This window comes from Mauremys mutica, chromosome 4 (genome assembly GCF_020497125.1).
Source record: "Mauremys mutica isolate MM-2020 ecotype Southern chromosome 4, ASM2049712v1, whole genome shotgun sequence".
Taxonomy (NCBI): Eukaryota; Metazoa; Chordata; order Testudines; family Geoemydidae; genus Mauremys; species Mauremys mutica.
The window spans coordinates 106,505,820-106,523,847 of record NC_059075.1 but is presented as its reverse complement, the minus strand read 5'-3'; the positions used below and the strand labels follow the sequence as shown (position 1 = coordinate 106,523,847).

The window sequence follows — 18,028 nt, the reverse complement described above, 5'->3', positions numbered from 1 at the left end:
GCCCAAATACTGAAACAAAACCTAAAGGCACATGATGTGAAGTTACTTCACACAATGGGATGAGTTAAAAACCCACCACGTTTCCTGGAAATTATGAAAATCATTTTATTTAGAATAATTTCTGCCCACTGTACACAAGCAAACAACACCATCGGTAGTTTTCTTTCCCCATTTATCATCATCAATAGAAACATTCAGAGGTTAATCAAGATTCCACTAAGAAGGAATAATGCAGGTTTCAGATTCAGATGTCTGCCAGTCTTGTGAAATGGATAAAGACTTCTTTTCACATGATGTTTGAATGTCCTACAATTAGGCCATTCTGGTTGAAGACAGAGTTTATTCAATAATGTTTGAATACACACTTTGTTATAGCTCCCTCTGGTCCTCTGACAAGATTCCCAGATTACAGGTGCTTGGGTTGTGGAATGCTTTGTGGCTTGCCTTACTGGCAAAAAAGTTACATTTATTTTTATAGTTAGTTTTATAAAAGACTCATACCTATTAACGCAAGCCTCTGGGTGCATTTACAAAATTAGAACACAATTATTCATATTAACATTATCCTGCCAGCAATTGGCTATAAAAAAAAAAGAAGACATTCCCTTAACTTACAACCTCAATTAAAAAAAAAAAAAAAGTATAAACTCAGAGGCAACACTCCCAACCACTAATCGAAACCATTTTAAAAGACCTATTTCAGGCAGAAGCCCTGTAAAATTAATAAATCTGAGTTCTGTTGGATCAACAAGGTAAATGAGTTCCAGAACTGGGTTTCTTCTCCTGAAAATATACTACCAGCAGCCCCTTGAGCAGAGGGGGGCAAACTACGGCCCGCAGGACTGTCTTGCCTGGCCCCTGAGCTCCTGGCCAGGGAGGCTAGTCCCCAGCCCCTCCCCCACTGTTCTCCCTCCCCTGCAGCTTCAGTTCACCCCGCCGCCGGCGCAATATTCTGGGCGGCGGGGCTGCTAGCTCTTGCCAGGCAGCACAGCTGCAGAGCTGGCCTGACCCGGTGCTCTGTGCTGCGTGGTGGCACGGCTGGCTCCAGCCGGGCAGCGCGTTTGCCTGTCCTGGTGCTCTGGGAGGCATGGCTGTAGCGCTGCCAGCCGCCGGTGCTCCAAGCAGCGGGGTAAGGGGGCAGGGCCAGGGGGGTTGGATAGAGGGCAGGGGAGTTCAGGGAGCGGGGGTGTGGATGGGGTCGGGGCAGTCAGAGGGTGGGGAACAGGAGGGTTGGATGGGGGCGGAGGGGGGCAGTCAGGAAGGACAGGAGGGGATGGATGGGGTGGCAGGAGGCAGTCAGGGGCAGGTGTTCCAGGGGCGGTCAGGTGACAGGGAGAAGGGGTTGTTGGATGGGGCGGGAGTCTCGGGGGGGGCTGGCAGGGGGCAAGAAGTGTGTGTGGGGTCAGATAGGGGGCAGGGCCACGCCTGGCTGTTTGGGGAGGCACAGACTCCCGTAACTGGCCCTCCAAACAATTTCGGAAACCCGATGTGGCCCCCAGGCCAAAAAGTCTGCCCGCCCCTGCCCTAGATATTCAAACCTCACAACTATTAGAGTGTGAATCGGTTGACCTCAATTTGTGAGGTTTTTTTGCATAAAGAAAAAATAAATTTTATGTATGTTTTCAATAGTAAAAAGCACTCAAACTCATCTTGTGAACTGAAGAACAAACTAAAGTAAATATATAAAACTTGAAACCAGTAAGACTATTTTTAAGATCAACTAGGCCAACATAAGTTTGTTGATTATATCTGAATGATCACATCAATGGAAGCATTTTTATGTTTGTAAGATATTTATTCTGTTTGTTCTGGCTAATACTTTTCAGTATGGGAACAGAATTAGAATTCCCTGCTAACTATTATCAATCTACTCAATCCAAGCCATTTTATTAAAAAAACAATCAATATTTCCTATTTTGCCTTCAAGACTCTCTCTCAGTCATGTATCAGAGGGGTAGCCGTGTTAGTCTGGTTCTGTAGAAGCAGCAAAGAATCCTGTGGCACCTTATAGACTAACAGACGTTTTGCAGCATGAGCTTTCGTGGGTGAAAGCTCTTGCATCTGAAGAAGTGGGTATTCACCCACGAAAGCTCATGCTGCAAAACGTCTGTTAGTCTATAAGGTGCCACAGGATTCTTTGCTGCTTCTCTCAGTCATGAAATTAGTTTCAAGAAAATCAGTATTAAATATATGTTGAAGATGCATAAAAACCCATGGGGAATAGTAGGCAGAACAAGAAATCCATTAGGAGCTCATCAACAAGCGAAAGCATAGAGAAATTAATAGAACAGCATTTGTAACATAATATAGCTCTGCTGCCAATACGCAAAGCAGCATCAAAGCTTCCAAGGAGAAGAAAAAAGTCCACAGCAACCTTCAGCAAACTCCCTATCAATACTTCAGAGAGATCACAAAATGCTATCTGGGGATTTGTGATCAGACTATGCTATCAAACCACAAACAAACAACTCAGCCTGTTTGTACTCAAACTGGTTGAGGGTTCCAATAAAAGGAATAATTACAATTTACACTTTTTACAGCGCGTAAGCCCTTCAGGACAGGGACTACATCTTCTTTTATGTTTGCAATCAACTAGCACACTGTGGGCACTACAGGAAACAGAACATTCACACTCCTCATGTTCCCTCTCCCAATGATATGAAATTCTGAATACTTTAACAATAGGTTAACATGAACATATCGAAAAGCATCAGAAAAAGATAATCATAAATTAAAAGAACATCTGGCAAAGATTTAAAGATTCAAACTAACTCTGGTTTACTTTTGTATACAGATAAGTGTGTATATGTATAGATAAATATGCCATTTTTATTCTCAAAGCAGAGACGCTATTTATGTAAATCAGATAATCAAAAAACAACATTTAATTTTTTCTCCCCCCCCCGCCTTGAAATCAGTTACAATAATGTTAGAAAAGTTAACCCTTACCTTTCTTTTCTCTGGCAATTTGTCGCACTCCTTCTCTGAAATCAGACAACACTTGTAGGTATGGCATCACTGTAGACTCAAGCTGCAGAACAAAATATTTCTATAATTAGTTAATAATTTAAATTCAAGCCATTTTCCTTAACTGTTTCATATGTATGCACTTATGGGGCCAAACTCTGCCCTGTTCTTCTCTGGAGCTAAAAGGGATATAATATAAAGTAGAAGCTAACTCTTCAGGGAAGATCCTCAACTGGTGAAAACTAACATAGCTACCACCATTGACTTCAACAGAGCTATGACTATTTAAAATCAGCTGAGGAACTGCACTTCATGTTTAACATTCTGTATCATTCTTGTAAGAGACACACACAATGTTTATTACGCACTTGAGCTGAAGTTTTTCTCAGACCTTAGGTTACACATACAGTATTTATTTCCTTTGAGTGTCTCCAAGAAAGAGAGATCACTTGCATCATTAGGCTCTGCTATGGCAAGAAAGTAATAGTAAATAAACTCAGATAATACCACTTGCAAAAAAAAACCCCCAAAAAACCAAACCAAAACAAAAAAAAACCACAGGAAGACTCCTGCTTGCAAGGCTAGTGAAGACCAGTGCTCTATCTGGGGAACAAGAGCTGTTGCTGTTCACACAACAGCACTGCACCTGGGCAGTTCTCTAGAAATCCCAAGTGCAGAATCCAAAAGTTTAAGAGAATTATCCTGAATGTTTCATTTCTTAAAGGGTAGGAAAAAAAGAGACAAAAACGTGAGCACATTTATTTTCCATGATATGTCTTCCATTCAGATGTTTCTCCCATCTGTTAAACCTTTTGTAGTCCTGTATATAAAGGAAGAGGTTTGCTGTTTAACTTTGGATGTTTGGTGCACTCAGTGTAGCTTTGCTGTATGCCAAATAAATGAACCTAACTGATGAGACTGGAGGTGAATGGAGTTCTTGGAAATGAGTGGAAAAGGTCTTGGGGTCTTTGTGTTACGGCCCCTACCCAGTTAAAAGGTGGAAATGCCTACGTGAAATGAGTTGATGGGCTCAGTCCAGATCCTCATGAACAAGAATCCACACTACAAAAACCACTATCACAATTGCTGGCAGTCTCAGCAGAAAGACCATGAATGGTGTAAGCCATGGAGAATGAACAACACTCCTGTTCCCACTATCTTTTCCTCACTGAAGCTAGCTTAAGGCACACAAGCAGGGTGGTATGGGGAACCATGCACTGCCACTACTTTTGCGCTATTCTCTTCTGTGGATACTGACGGAGGAGTTTGGCTTCCAGAGTAGCGAACCTGTCAAAAAAATCACTAAATTCACTTGAAAACCTAAGTCTTCCAGAATCTGGGTTTTTCAGATTGCAAAGTGGCAAGGATGGATTTTGAATGAATTACTGAACTGGAATGGGTTAGCATTGGATATATACTAGTCATAATTTTTAAAGTTTTCAAACAAAGATTATGACTTTGTTGAGAGAGTGCCTGTTTCAGTTTTTACTCATCCCCTCATGCTCAGTCATGGAGGAGAAGAATGTGGGCCTGAACAAAAGCCCACTGAAATCAATGGAAAGACTCTCAGTGACTTCAACAGGCTATGGATCAGGTCCCAGATGAAGTTATTGGACATTCAGCTGGATAACTTTGCTAAGAAGAACAAGAAACACCCTTGAAGGAAAGCTGCCAAAAGATTCAAGGAAAGTAGCAAATTTAAGGTGGACACTGTCAAAATCAAATCATTAGTAATATAATGGATGCTGGAAATGAAAGTCTATTTCATTAAAAAACAGACTATAGGCTTGTTCATGTGTGCTTGGCTGATGACTGACATTCATTTTTCATATTTAAAATCAACAGAGAGTGTTTGATTTACAAAAGAAGAGACAAAGAATTACATGGATTTTACAAACAGATGTTAAAACCCCTTCCAAGATCAACCTATTTCAATGCCTACTAACCTTGGCAGTATTTAACAGTTAAAGGCTTTGTTTGTTGTTCTGCACTAATGCCAGTCCTTCTACAAGGCACATTTGCTTTTAGCACTGTGAGGACTGTTTAAAAAATAAGTTTTGAATCTCACTTATGAAAGATTACTAACAAGGTCCTGGCTTTTCTGCTGGAATTTGAGATAATGGTGTTTGCTAATTCTGAACTAAATTAGAAATCCAATATTCATGATTTCTAATATGGAACAGTACCATTTTCTTCACACAGCCCTCTCTCCCATACAGTCTTGGAAAAGAGAAAAAGGTACAGAACTCCTAGTAAATATTTATTTGGACCACTGCTATAGCACTCAGTACTATAGCAATGGGGATCATATAAATACCTAGCTAGACAGAGACACAGTCTGGGTATTCATCATTCATCTGCCTCAACTCCAACAAAGGAAGTTTTTTTTCTTGGTGAGCTATAATGGGTGGCGTAGTTTTGTTTTGTTATTTTATACAAAGCTAGAATATTCTGCGAATGTTTTCATTGCTATTCTTTGGGGGAAAACAGAAAATACCTTTCTAAACGTATTTCTCTTAAATCTGAATGGTCTCATGTGACCATGTTTCGAAATACTGGCATCAGATGTCAAGCTAAAGGAAAAACACTTGAAAGATATAGTGCCATTTTTCAGGTTAGAGTTTGCTTCAGTGCAAAGACCACAATCACTGGCCTCCCCTCACTCTGGAGTGTTACTTCCCTATTGCCCCCCAAAGATTGCTCCTACATGACAGAACTTCATCAGCATCCCCCAGAAAGTATGTCCTAATTGCTCTCAGCAGAAATAGTACTACTGCAGTAGTACTGCTAGATGAACAGAACAAGGCTGCCTATAGAAGCCAGATAAATGTTGTTCCTTTAACTATCCATTAACTAACCATTATGCGTTACAAAGGGATCAGAAAGCGAGACTGAAATCAAAATCCAACTGCCTCCCTCCTAGTTTCTGGTGCACTTCAATGAGCCCTAATCAGTGTAATTTTGTGTTTTTATGTATAAATATTTTTATACATGTAGTACTTGTAATGAGACGTACTTTAGCAAGTACTATATGTAGTCAGAATAAGTTAGTAGAATGTACTCTGTTCTCCACTTACATTTATGTTTTGGCCATTTCCTCCAACAGGGAACCCAAGAGCGTCATCATTTTCTATGGCACCAAAGATCTAGTGAAGGAAAAGGAAATTAAAGACATTCATTCAATAGAAGTAGGCTAACTGAAATCAGACATACTGATGTTTGAAGAGGCCACAAGGCTCATCTGGTCCATATTCCGGCATCCTACTAGGAGAGTGCTCTTTATTCTTAAAGCATCTTAAATAGTTGACAGTCAAATGTTGCCTTAGTGATGTTGATTGTGCAACTTCACTGTCAACTATCCAATTTTCCATGTACTGGTTTTTCTGCCATTCACCAAATGCAAATGAATGTAAAACAAAATGATAAAGAACTATAGTTCCCCCCCAATACATCAAATGTTATGATTTTGTTTTTAAGCAACTGGCTCTTAAGAATCCTGCAAGATCTCCAGATTGACTGTACTGATCCATACATGTTTGGAAAATATTGCTGTAGCAGCTGCATAGTGTGATGGCAACTATTATTTTTTCATTTAATGTAAAATCTCACTATCACTTACCTTTAACATCTGAGTGAGATAAGAACTAATACTTTCTAGCAGCAGTCTATTTGGCATTTGCCTGGCAGTTTTCTTAGCAGCAATATAGGAATTGCTCTGGCTGACTAAAGATCGCATTTCTTCCAAGACAGTGCGAGTGTCAATGTTGTCACACAGTGCTTCATGAATGGCTGCCTTCTTGTCGTAAAAACTAAATCAGAGAAAAGCAGACAAGTTTACAATTTATACTGGTCATTATAACATGTATGTCAAAATTCCTGTGCTCCCATAAGAGGGGCAAAGGTGGGGAAAGATTTCCCTTTCTTTGGTCAGAGTTGATATCTGAAGAAGGAAAAACAGATGATTAAGAGACAGGTGTTGGCGTCCACTATATAGGTGATTTTGATAAAATATTTTACCTGCATAATAAAATATTACTTCTATACTGCTGCCAAAGTCTCAGGGAGGGTGAGTTATCTGACAAGTAATAGCTGACAGGACAAATCAGACCTAGCATAACTTCAGAGCTCACTTTTCTGTATGTTTTGCAGAAGCAGTACAATTCACTTGTTCAGTCTCTTCCCTTTTTCACTGCTTCATTATAGTGGTGTTTACTCTCACTATGTGCCAGCTGAGCGTTGTGTTAAATAAATTCCTATGCAATGCCACTAATTTGGGGAAACTTGTTCTGAAGCTACATGTTATGAAGCCATTCCAAGCAGGTATCATGAATAAGGCTATGATTTAGTTATGGGTATTTTTAGTAAAAGTAATTGACAGGTCATGGGCAATAAACAAAAATCCACAGCTTGTGACCTGTCCATGACCTTTACTATAAATACCCTTGACTAAATCTTAGCTTGGGGCCCCTGGGGTGCTGCTGCTCTGGGGCACTGCTTCTCTGGTGGGGCCCCCAGGGCCAGCCCCTCTGGCTGCTGCTCAGGCAGTCCACAGGGCCAGTGGCACTAGCCCCTGGCTCGGGTGGTTCCTGGGCCAGCAATCAGGGGCCGCTGAGCAGCAGCTGGAGCAGCAGCCCCCGGGTCCAGCTGCACCAGCCACTGCTCGGTTAGCTCCTGGGTCCAGGAGCCGCCAAGCAGCAGCTGCTCTGGCCACCCCCAGGGCTGCTGCTCCAGCTGCCCCCAGGGCCGCTGCTCGGGTGGTCCCCAGGGCCAGCTCCCCGAGCAGCGACTGGTGCGGCTGACCCTGGGGCTGCTCCAACAGCAGCTGAAACGGCTAGCTGTGGGGCTGCTCCAGAAGGAGCTGGTGTTGCTGTCCCTGGGGTCTCAATCATGAATATTTCCATGGAAACACTGTTTAAACTCTTCATGAATTGATTTGTAATACATATGGTATATGTCCCCCATTTCAGCGTCAGGCAAAAGAGAGATTTAAAGAAGTAGGTTTTTTTTTTTTAAACTTAAGATCCAAAAGGCATTATCTACTCGAAAGAGAAGGGAAAGGAGAAAGAAAAGGAGGTAGAGAAAGACAAGAAAAAGGAGGAAGGAAATGCTCTCTTCTCTCACTACTTCTCTTTTTCCTGTTCCTATCCTTTTTCTCCCTCCTGTGTCTAGTTCTCTCCTGTCTCAGGGTACATCCACACTACCCGCCCGGGTCGGCGGGTAGCGATCGACTTCTCGGAGTTCGATATATCGCGTCTCATCTAGATGCGATATATCGAACTCCGAACGCGCTCCCGTCGACTCCGGAACTCCACCACCGCAAACGGCGGTGGCGGAGTCGACGGGGGAGCCGTGGACTTCGATCCCGCGCCGTGAGGACGGGTAAGTACTTCGAACTAAGGTACTTCGAGTTCAGCTATGCTATTCGCGTAGCTGAACTTGCATACCTTAGTTCGAACCCCCCCCCCCCCTAGTGTAGACCAGGCCTCACTATCCATTACTCCACATTTTCTGTTTTGATTTTCTTCCCTTTAATAGTCAATTTGCCCCACCTGCCTGCTATACAAAGTTGAAAATTCAGAAGCAGCATTATCTGCTACTGAGAAACAGGTACCCATCTTTCCAGCACTGGGGACACAATGACTCTGGTAATTCCGAAGGACACGCTTAACTATATGTTGCTTTGACTTTAAAAAGAATCATGCACAAAGTTGTTTAAATTACAGCCCCTGAAGTGGGATTTCATTAAAATGTGAAGGAGGATTATCTAAATGGAACGAGACCATGATGTCAATATCACTATTTTGTTTTACTGGATTGAGGGGAAGGTCAAAAGTCAGAAACTTCTGAGTTCTTTTCTTTGCTCTCTGATTTTGGGCAAGTCACTTAACTTCCATTTGTCTCAGTTTCCCCACAGCACTTTGCATTTTCAAAGGTGTTGTAAGTGCCAAGTATTATTTTATTAATACAGCTGAAACACATTACATCAGCGTGATCTGCCCCTTCTCAGATAGGTGTATACTTAAGAAACTGATAGCCATATAACCTAGAGGAGATTCAAAACAGAAAGAAGTTCCCTTTCAGCACACACATACAAAGTGGCGTTCAAAAATTAGGCACCCAAGTAGCATTAATGTCAATAGAAGCGATGTGATTAATTCCATGTATTATATGCTGAAAAATACCTCATTAAACTGTTGCAAGGTTAAATTCATCAGCTTGTAAAGTGCTTCAAGATTCTCAGTGGAAGGTGCAGTAAGAGCATAAAGTATTATTATTAGATCCATTTTCAAGAAAAGAAAATGCCAGTTAGAAAAATGGGAACCTTAAGTATGCATATAAATGGCTATTCACATAGAAATTAAACGTAGCTCACTCACCTTTTACTCAGCTCTGTTTCTCGAAATTCCCATTTTTGAAACCGGCCTATCAAATCAACAGGAGCCCGAAGGATATCCTTTACATTTAAAAAGAACTCCTAAAAAATAAGGATGCAGTTTGAAATCAGCATAAGTCAGACACAACCTATGCATACTATACCAAAGTAAATTTTCAGTTAGCCATTTTAATACTTGTGCCTAGATACAATTTCAGTAAGGATCTGCTGCTACATACCTCCCAAAATAAGAAAAATACACTTATTTTGCATTATCCACTGTATCATATTATGAGCGTTAAGCTGCTCTTTGTCAAGGTTGTGACCTAACACAACATATTAGACATTATCAACAAACCATTTGCAATTTAATGTATTTAAACTATGATCTTTTTAGTTTGGAGTCCCTGTAACAATCTTGTCAGTTGTGAACAAAATGAGGTAATGATAACTTACACTTGTTATGAATCTCTCCTTTGCTTACTGTATTTCAGGTTGTGGAAATATGAATTGTGTTTTCTGGAAGAAAAGTCTTTTTGCAGTGTTTCTGATTCTAGTACATAATGCCTTTCCTTCTTTAGACTTGTGTATTTCCCTGAAGCAACAATTCATTCTAGTGTTGATGCAGTAAGTAATGTGTATTGCTTAATGCTTTTACAATCACCACAATAAACCGACTGTCATTAGCAGTAATTGATAGACCAAAACTAATTGCACACCACACTTTAAAAAACAAAACAGGGTGTCAAGTTACCAGTCATGAAAAGGCCAGGCTTAGCTGGAGTGATATGAGTTGCTCACAGCGCGCAGGTGCCATGCAAGTTTTTCCAGACAGCTCTGCAAATGCACCTCAGCCCTGTCATGCACCAGTCTTTTTGTCAGTAACTGGCCTGACTCAAAAAGACATTTCCGTTGTGCAGAACTGTGTGGAGGTTCTGAGATGTGTGTAAGTAGCGACAAGGAGCAGATACTGGCAGTGGTACTATTTTTTTTTTTTTAAAATAAAAGACACCAGATATATTCAGCACAACATGTATGATTCTTGTGCCACCTGGATAGCTAATTATCTCTTCACATTTTTCTCACTACTTTAGGTATTATTGGCATAAAAGGAAATGTGTCAGAAATATATGTAAAAAGAGGCAATAGCTAATGTATTTCACTAAGACAGCATTTCTAGAAGCTGTTTGGTTGGTTTTGTTTTCCAACCCACACAATTATGAGGGGTCTCAGATTGCTGCATGAAGAATTATAGATAGAGAGTAGCAGCCTTAACTCAAACAAATGTAAATAACTTATAACTTTAATGTAGTTATACTGGATAATGTGCTACTTTTTTTTTTTTTGATTTTCCATAACACACAAAAAAGTCATCACATTCACTACAGTAATATAAAAATGGGCCCGTCCTGAGAAGTGTTCTGAGCTCTGAGTTTCCACTGAGTTCAGTGGAGTTGAGTGCACTTAGCTCCTTTTGGGACTGGTTTACATTATTGGGGTATAGAATAGCACAAACGTTAAAGAATAAGGAAGAAGAGAGGAAAGCTTGCTTACATTCAGGAATTTCTCATACTGAATAGCTGATTCCATGGTGTTGTTTGAATAATCCAGCGTATCCTTCCAAGAGTGCATCAGGAAAGCCAGCCGTAACTGTCGTGCTATTAGGAATTTTAAGATGCAGATGGAAAATCATCATTATCTAATATACTTATATGGCCCCAAAATGATAGTATCTGAGCAACGCACCATCTTTAATGTACTTATCCTCACAATGTTGCTGTGAGGTATGGAAATACTGTTGTCTCCACTTTACACATTTAGAACCAAGGCACACAGAATCTCAGGGCCAGATTTGTAAAGGTACTTAGCTGCTGAAAGAAGCAGATAAGTGCCTAGTGGGATTTTCAAAGGCACCTTTTAAAATCCACTGGGTGTCTATCTCCATTTTTAAGAGGTTAAATGCCTTTGAAAAATCTGGACCTAAGAGACTTGCCCAAGATCACATGGGAAATACGTGGTGAAGTAGGGACTTGAAACCAGGTCTCCTAAGTCCTAGGATAGTGCCTTAACCATCCTCTCTTACCCACAAAATTGATTTTGCTTGAAATTGATTCCAATGCTCAGTATTCCTAAATGACTGTAGTATGAACTAAAAAGAATTGTTAAACACAAATTCAATTACAAAAAAAAAAAGCCCCCCACAAATACTAAACAACCCAAACTTGCCAATTCCCATTTTAATCAGAAAATGTACACAGTACAAGAAATAATGTTCAATTTATGGCTTTTTTTTTAAATTGCTACTTTTCTTGGCTTAATTTTCTTTAAAAATACATTTTACAAGCTTCATAAAAAAGTGTTTCTTCCACAAATAAGATTTTACCTGTATGTTTCTTCAGCGCATCTTTGATAGTAATGAAGTTTTTTAAAGATTTAGACATTTTACAGCCAGCAATTGTTAAATGACCAGTGTGCAAAAAATATCGAACCCAGTGATCATTTTCAAAGTATGCCTGCAGCAAAACCACAAACAGAAAGGATAAGTTTGTTTAAAAAAACAAAACAAAACAAAAAAAACCCACATACGTCCACACGCATAAGGTTTCTGAACAAGAAAAAATGTAACAAAACAAAAGCAAAACAAAAAGGATTTTCTGAAGGCACATTTCCTAAACATGATCAGGAATCATAAAATGTTACTCTTTTAGAGCAAAAATACTGTTCAGATTATGCCCCTAATTCTACAATTGGATCTGCATGGGCACATGCATCTGCCTGGAGCTCCACTGACTTCAGTGGACTCCAAACAGATGCAGACTCCCACTTGTGCAGATCCAGCTGCAGCATCGGATTCCGTGCATTTACCACATGACTTGCTGCACCCAACCTGAGAGTGAGAACTGTTTTTCTCTGACAATTTGTAACTACTGTAGTTATAAATACCCAAGATTACAGTAACCAAAGAAAAAGGAGGAAAAAAATCTGTTTTTCAGTTTTTTTCCTTTGTGCATTTATCACCACATTGGATATGATCAACTTCACTATTTTGTTGATAGTCACCAGATAAGGGAAACTGTACTTTAAGAGTTATGGGTTTCTGGGCTTTTCTGGTATAATTTTTGTATAATAGAAACTAAAGACAGATGGTGAACATGTCACCTACCTCAGACTGTGCCAATTCATTGTCATGGTGGGGGAATCGAAGATCAAATCCCCCTCCATGAATGTCCATCGACTCTCCCAGAATAGATCCAGCCATAGCAGAGCATTCAATGTGCCAACCTGGACGGCCCTGTTTAGAGATACACAAGTGACTTGAGTACAGATTAAATATTCTTTGTTATTGTTTTTCTAAAGAAACCCTTCTTAGGAGAAACTACTTTCTACCCACTCTTTGTCTGTTTCATTCCCTCATTGGTGTGTCCACTAATAAATACAAATAAATTAAAATGAAACAGAAGTACACATCTACCCCGCTATAACACGACCCGCTATAACACGGGTTCGCATATAGCGTGGTAGGAGCGGGGCTCCAGCGGCGCTTTAAAGGGTCCAGGGCTCTGGCTGCTGCAGGGAGCCCCGGACCCTTTAAATCACCGCCGGAGTCCTGCTGCTGCTACCCTGGGGCTGCGGCAGCAGGGCCCACTAGCGATTTAAAGGGCCATGGGCTGCTGCGGGGAGCCCCGGACCCTTTAAATCACCGCCGGAGTCCTGCTGCTGCTACCCTAGGGCTGCGGCAACAGGGCCCACTGGCGATTTAAAGGGCCATGGGCTGCTGTGGGGAGCCCCGGGCCCTTTAAATCACCGCTGGAGCCCTGCTGCTGCTACCCCAGGGCTGCGGCAGTGAGGCACGCAGGCGATTTAAAGGGCCCGGGGCTCTGGCTGCTGTGGGGCGCCCCGGGCCCTTTAAATCACCGCTGGAGCCCTGCCGCTGCTACCCCGGGGCTGCGGCAGCGGGGCTGGGCTGGCAATTTAAAGGGCCTGGGGCTCCCCGCGGCCGGAGCCCCTGGCTCATTAAATCACTGCTGCAGCCCTGCCACCGCTACCCCAATATAACAGCGTTTCACTTATAACACAGTAGGGATTTTTGGCTCCCCACGACCATGTTATATTGGGGTAAAGATGTATGAGGGAGAACAAATTTTTAATTATCATCCTTGATACGATACAAGAATAGTGTTGAACTTCAAAATCTCCCATACTGTGATAAATCATACATGCCAAATGCATCTATGAGCAGATGAATATACAGAACACAGTCCTGGGCCCTCTAATACTTTCAAAATAAAGTATTGCATTGAGGTAATGGTTTTGTCTTTCTTAACATCACAAGGGAAATTTGCATTTATTCAAGGGGTTGTAAGTCTTGGAACCCTTGCCTTAAAATGAGGCGTTCATTCTTATGCAAACTACTTTCAAATGAGTGGAACCTTCTCCCCATTCATTCCAACAGGCATTTTGATTTGAGTACAGAATACCAAACTGAAACTTTGGAAGGTTAATAATGGGAAAGTGGACAAGGTAGACAGATCCCCATGTCTAGAGGTACATTGATAATACTGATTTAACGGACAAAATTTCTGCACACAGACTTCTATTTGAGAAGTGGCTAATAACTGGCTAAGTACACTGTACAGGATATTATTAAATGAACACAGCAATGCTACTGAACAAAGTATTATTGCAATCTAGACTTCATTAAATGCAAGATGAGGCTGGATCATTTGTTGTACAGGCCAGTACAGAGGATATTCATAAGTTGTAGAATGATTAGCTTCTGTATTACGTGTGTGGTTTGAACACACTGATCCTTACCTTTCCCCAAGGGGAGTCCCATGAGGGCTCTCCTGGTTTGGAGGATTTCCACAAAGCAAAATCATTCGGGGAACGTTTCTCACTCAAACGATCAGCTGAGATACTGAGGTCACCTGTCGATGGAGAAAACTTTGTACACATTTACACTTTCTTTAAACATTAGCGTTACCTACTCCTGGCTCTGTTGTAGCTTTCAATGCAAAAAAACAAAAAACAAAAAAAAACCCACCACACTAAAAATTTACAATTGACAATAGTAATCCTTTGCTTTTTGATTAATCCTTCGTCACTCCTGAGACTACCAACAAAAGTGTCAGTTGTGAAGATTCTTAAGCCCTGAAATATGTGCTTCAACTGCTACTCATTCTCAGCATGCATAATCACAGCATTACAACCCCCAACACACACACACAAAATGTTAAGATTGCAAATTCAAGCAGTCGGAAGTTAGAAAATGCCAGAATAAAGGCCTGTGCAACCTTAATTCAGGTCCCTTTTGCATATGCATTATAATCTGTTCTTTCATTACATGATCACGTACTATTTTTTCCATAGCATCTCTGTCTCATTCAGGAGATGACACAGGATGGATGGTAATAACTGAATGTGTAGCTATTCAATATTTATTTTTATCCTTATCATTCAATGTGTGACCCCATGTACTATCTATTGAAGACCATTAAAACCTTGCACTGAAAATAGAATTATTAATTTCCTCATTGGCATCGTGCTTTGTTGCAAATTTTGGCATCACCCTCTTCCACAAGTTTTAATTAAAAAGGAGGGCTGCACCCATTTAGCTCAGCACAGTAACATGAATATTTACAATGCTAACGACAGTTCTCAATATATAAAAGTAATTTACATTTGAAGCAGGCAAGCTGTAACAAGAGCTGATCCAACCCCATTGCTGGTCACTGATTTCAGGAAAACAGCTAATTTGTAGAGCTGATCGGGAATTGTTCAACTAAATATTTTTACATCAAAAAATTCTGATTAGTTGAAACCAAAACTTTTTGCAGGAAAGGGTCAATTTTGACAAATTTCTAGACTCAAAATTGTTGGAAAAAAGTTTCATAGTTGTTGAAACACCCTATTTCAACACAGAATGAAAGATTCTGGTTTCCCAATTCAAAATGACTTTTTGTTTCAAAATTTAAACTAGAATAATTTTTTAGAATATAAAAAAAGTGGTCGAAATTGAAATGTTTTGACTGATGTAAACTGATTTTTTTTTTCTTTCAGATTTTTGGTTCATAATATGTTTTGAGATTGACTTCTTGTCCTGACTTGGGACATAAATTTGTTTCAAAATCTTAAAATTATTTGCAAGACAGGAAAATGGTTTCCAGCCCAACTCTACTCATTTGTGACACCAAAAATAAAAGAAGTGCAATGTGGAGACTAAAAAAATTTCCATTATGCTAATGGGCCTGAACCACGTCAATGGGAATGACTGATGTTGTGCATGTTGATAGTAACTTAAGTGAATATTGATTTTATTACCTTCACCCTCTTGAAGAGCTTTCTGATCACCTACAGCTTCAGGAACCAACTTAGCATAGGAGTGTTTCTCAGTGGCATCAAACTTCATTGTATCAAAGTACACAGACCCATTTGATACATAACTAGAAGGTTAAAAGAATTTAACAAAAGCTCTATCAATATAAAATTAAAACTCAGCAATAAGCATCTCTATCCACCCTATACAAGATCTTCAGCAGGACTACCTGAGGAGTATGGTACTTGAGGAGTATGTTCAACAGGAGTAAGGATGACAGAATTTGGTCTTAAGTTGTTAAAGTGCATGGTAAAAACTTTAGGTAAAAACTATAAAAAGCCAAGTTAAACAGGAAAGCCAATTAAAATTAATTTGTTAAATAAATGTTTTAGCAAGATATAAAAAGGACACTATTAGATATTTCTCCTTTATAAATGTTAACATTTCCTCCCATCTTTTGATTGTCTGCAATAACGTAACAATTACAAGTTATATTTATTTTCCAGGTTGTTTGCAGTGTTGTTATAACTGTGTTGGTCCCAGGATATTTGAGAGAGAACGTGGGTGAGATTCCTTTTATTGGACCAACTTCTGTTGGTGGAACAGACAGAGACAAGCTTTCGAGCAATGCTGAACTCTTTGGGTCCATTAAAAGATACTATCTTACCTACCTTGTCTCTCATTTATCCAATCAATTTTGTCCTCCTCTATTTAGCCAATTTATTTTGCATTGGCTTTAATTGGTCGTCCTTAGAATTTTTTCCCTCCTTCTCTGTTTCAAAACCACTAGGAGTGTGCAGCAATCAGAGCACAGGGCCAATTTTCCAGCAGACCTATGGCTTGAGCATAGGCACAAATACAGGTTTTGAGCACATGTATATTAGACACCCAATGGCAGTTTGAGCCATAGTGTATGAATTTTCCCTGCTGTTCTAGAAAAAAAAAATTGCTTTTTAAACTGTTCAGAGGTAAGATGTTTTTGTGATGAAAATCCTATCATACCTGCTTAAATCTGTACCTGCTTAAGCTACAAACAGAAAAAATGTTAAGTCGGGAAGCCTGGATATTTAGGCACCTATATAGAAGTGGCTTGATTTTCAAAAGGTACTAAGCAACAGCAAGAGTTGGGGAAGTCAGTGGGAGAAGCAGATCTGCACATGTGAAAAAAATCAAGCCACTTCTACTTAAGTGCCTAAATGAAGATTTAGTGGCCTATTTTACACTTCCATTTCTGAAAATTGTTGCCTAACACTATGGGTAAAATCCTGGTCCTGTTACAGTCAGGGTTTTACCATTGATTAAATGGGGCTGTAACTTCACCCTATATTTTTATGATGTGAAGTCTCCATTTGTAAAAGAACATGAAAACCACGGTAACAAAAAATTTTTTAAATCAGGTTTGAGATTATTTCTTGGATGTGAAGGAACAAGCTGATTATTTTTATCCCAAAGAAACACTGCTTGAATGCAGTCTTTTGTACCATTGCTTATAGAAACAGAGTAAGATGGCTCCACTGTATATTGTAGAACTATTATTTCAGTATTAGAGCTTTGCTTGGTTACACAATAATTGCAGCGATAATTCTGTAATGTTGCACAGAACCCATAACCCAGAATGGCACTTACCCATAACCATTATCCACAATCTTTTGAACAAATGCCACAATTTCCGGTACATATTCGCTGACCCGAGTTAAGACATCAGGAGGTAACACCTATAGATAAAGATAAATAGGCATTTATATATACTGCATTTCATACCACTTTTCATGCCAGAATCTCAATTAAACCGTGTCATCCTTGTGAGACAGGTAATAACTATTTTATAAGATGGAAAAAACTGAGGCAGTTAAGTGACTTGCTCAAAGGAACACAGACGTTCTAATGCCTAGTTTCCTACTCTGGGACTTGAAAGAGCTACTTCTTATCCCATCAGCCAAGTTACTAAAGGTCTGGCTGCTGCAGGAGATGAAAGTTGTTCAATTTGTGGCATCTATGGCTGTGCAGGGATTATTCCCCACCATGTTTCTAAGCTACCTGCCACATAGAAAAATAGCTTTCAGTTATCTGAACCTCCATATAGGCAACAGCATTCAGATACAAAATTCTCAGAGTGGGCTTGTTTATTGCCACCATCGAGTTAGTTAGAATTTCTTAGGCACCCAGTGATGGTGCACTGTCATGCTAAATGCTGATGTTTGTTAGCAGGGCCCCTGGTGGTGCAGTTAGTGACCCCAGCCATGTACTGTACCTCAAATTCCAGACTCAGCCTGGGACAACAGCATGGCGAAAGGCAGAAATTAGCAACATTGGAGGAAGGAAAATAGACCTTATTAATGAGTAAGGGAACGAGACACCCACCCCGATGTGTT

General features: G+C 40.2%; 1 protein-coding gene across 4 annotated transcripts in view; it reads right to left on the bottom strand.

Moving 5' to 3' along the window:
* Window positions 1-18,028, bottom strand: part of CARS1 (cysteinyl-tRNA synthetase 1) — a 51,130-nt gene that overhangs the window by 11,008 nt on the left and 22,094 nt on the right. For all 4 annotated transcript variants that reach the window (XM_045016844.1, XM_045016847.1, XM_045016845.1 and 1 more), the window contains 10 exons: window positions 17,283-17,371; window positions 15,662-15,783; window positions 14,156-14,268; window positions 12,504-12,632; window positions 11,724-11,853; window positions 10,895-10,998; window positions 9,345-9,442; window positions 6,587-6,776; window positions 6,045-6,113; window positions 2,950-3,031 (listed from right to left, as the gene is read on the bottom strand). In XM_045016844.1, the coding sequence (XP_044872779.1) occupies window positions 2,950-3,031; window positions 6,045-6,113; window positions 6,587-6,776; window positions 9,345-9,442; window positions 10,895-10,998; window positions 11,724-11,853; window positions 12,504-12,632; window positions 14,156-14,268; window positions 15,662-15,783; window positions 17,283-17,371 (1,126 nt within the window). The remainder of the gene's footprint in view (window positions 1-2,949; window positions 3,032-6,044; window positions 6,114-6,586; window positions 6,777-9,344; window positions 9,443-10,894; window positions 10,999-11,723; window positions 11,854-12,503; window positions 12,633-14,155; window positions 14,269-15,661; window positions 15,784-17,282; window positions 17,372-18,028) is intronic.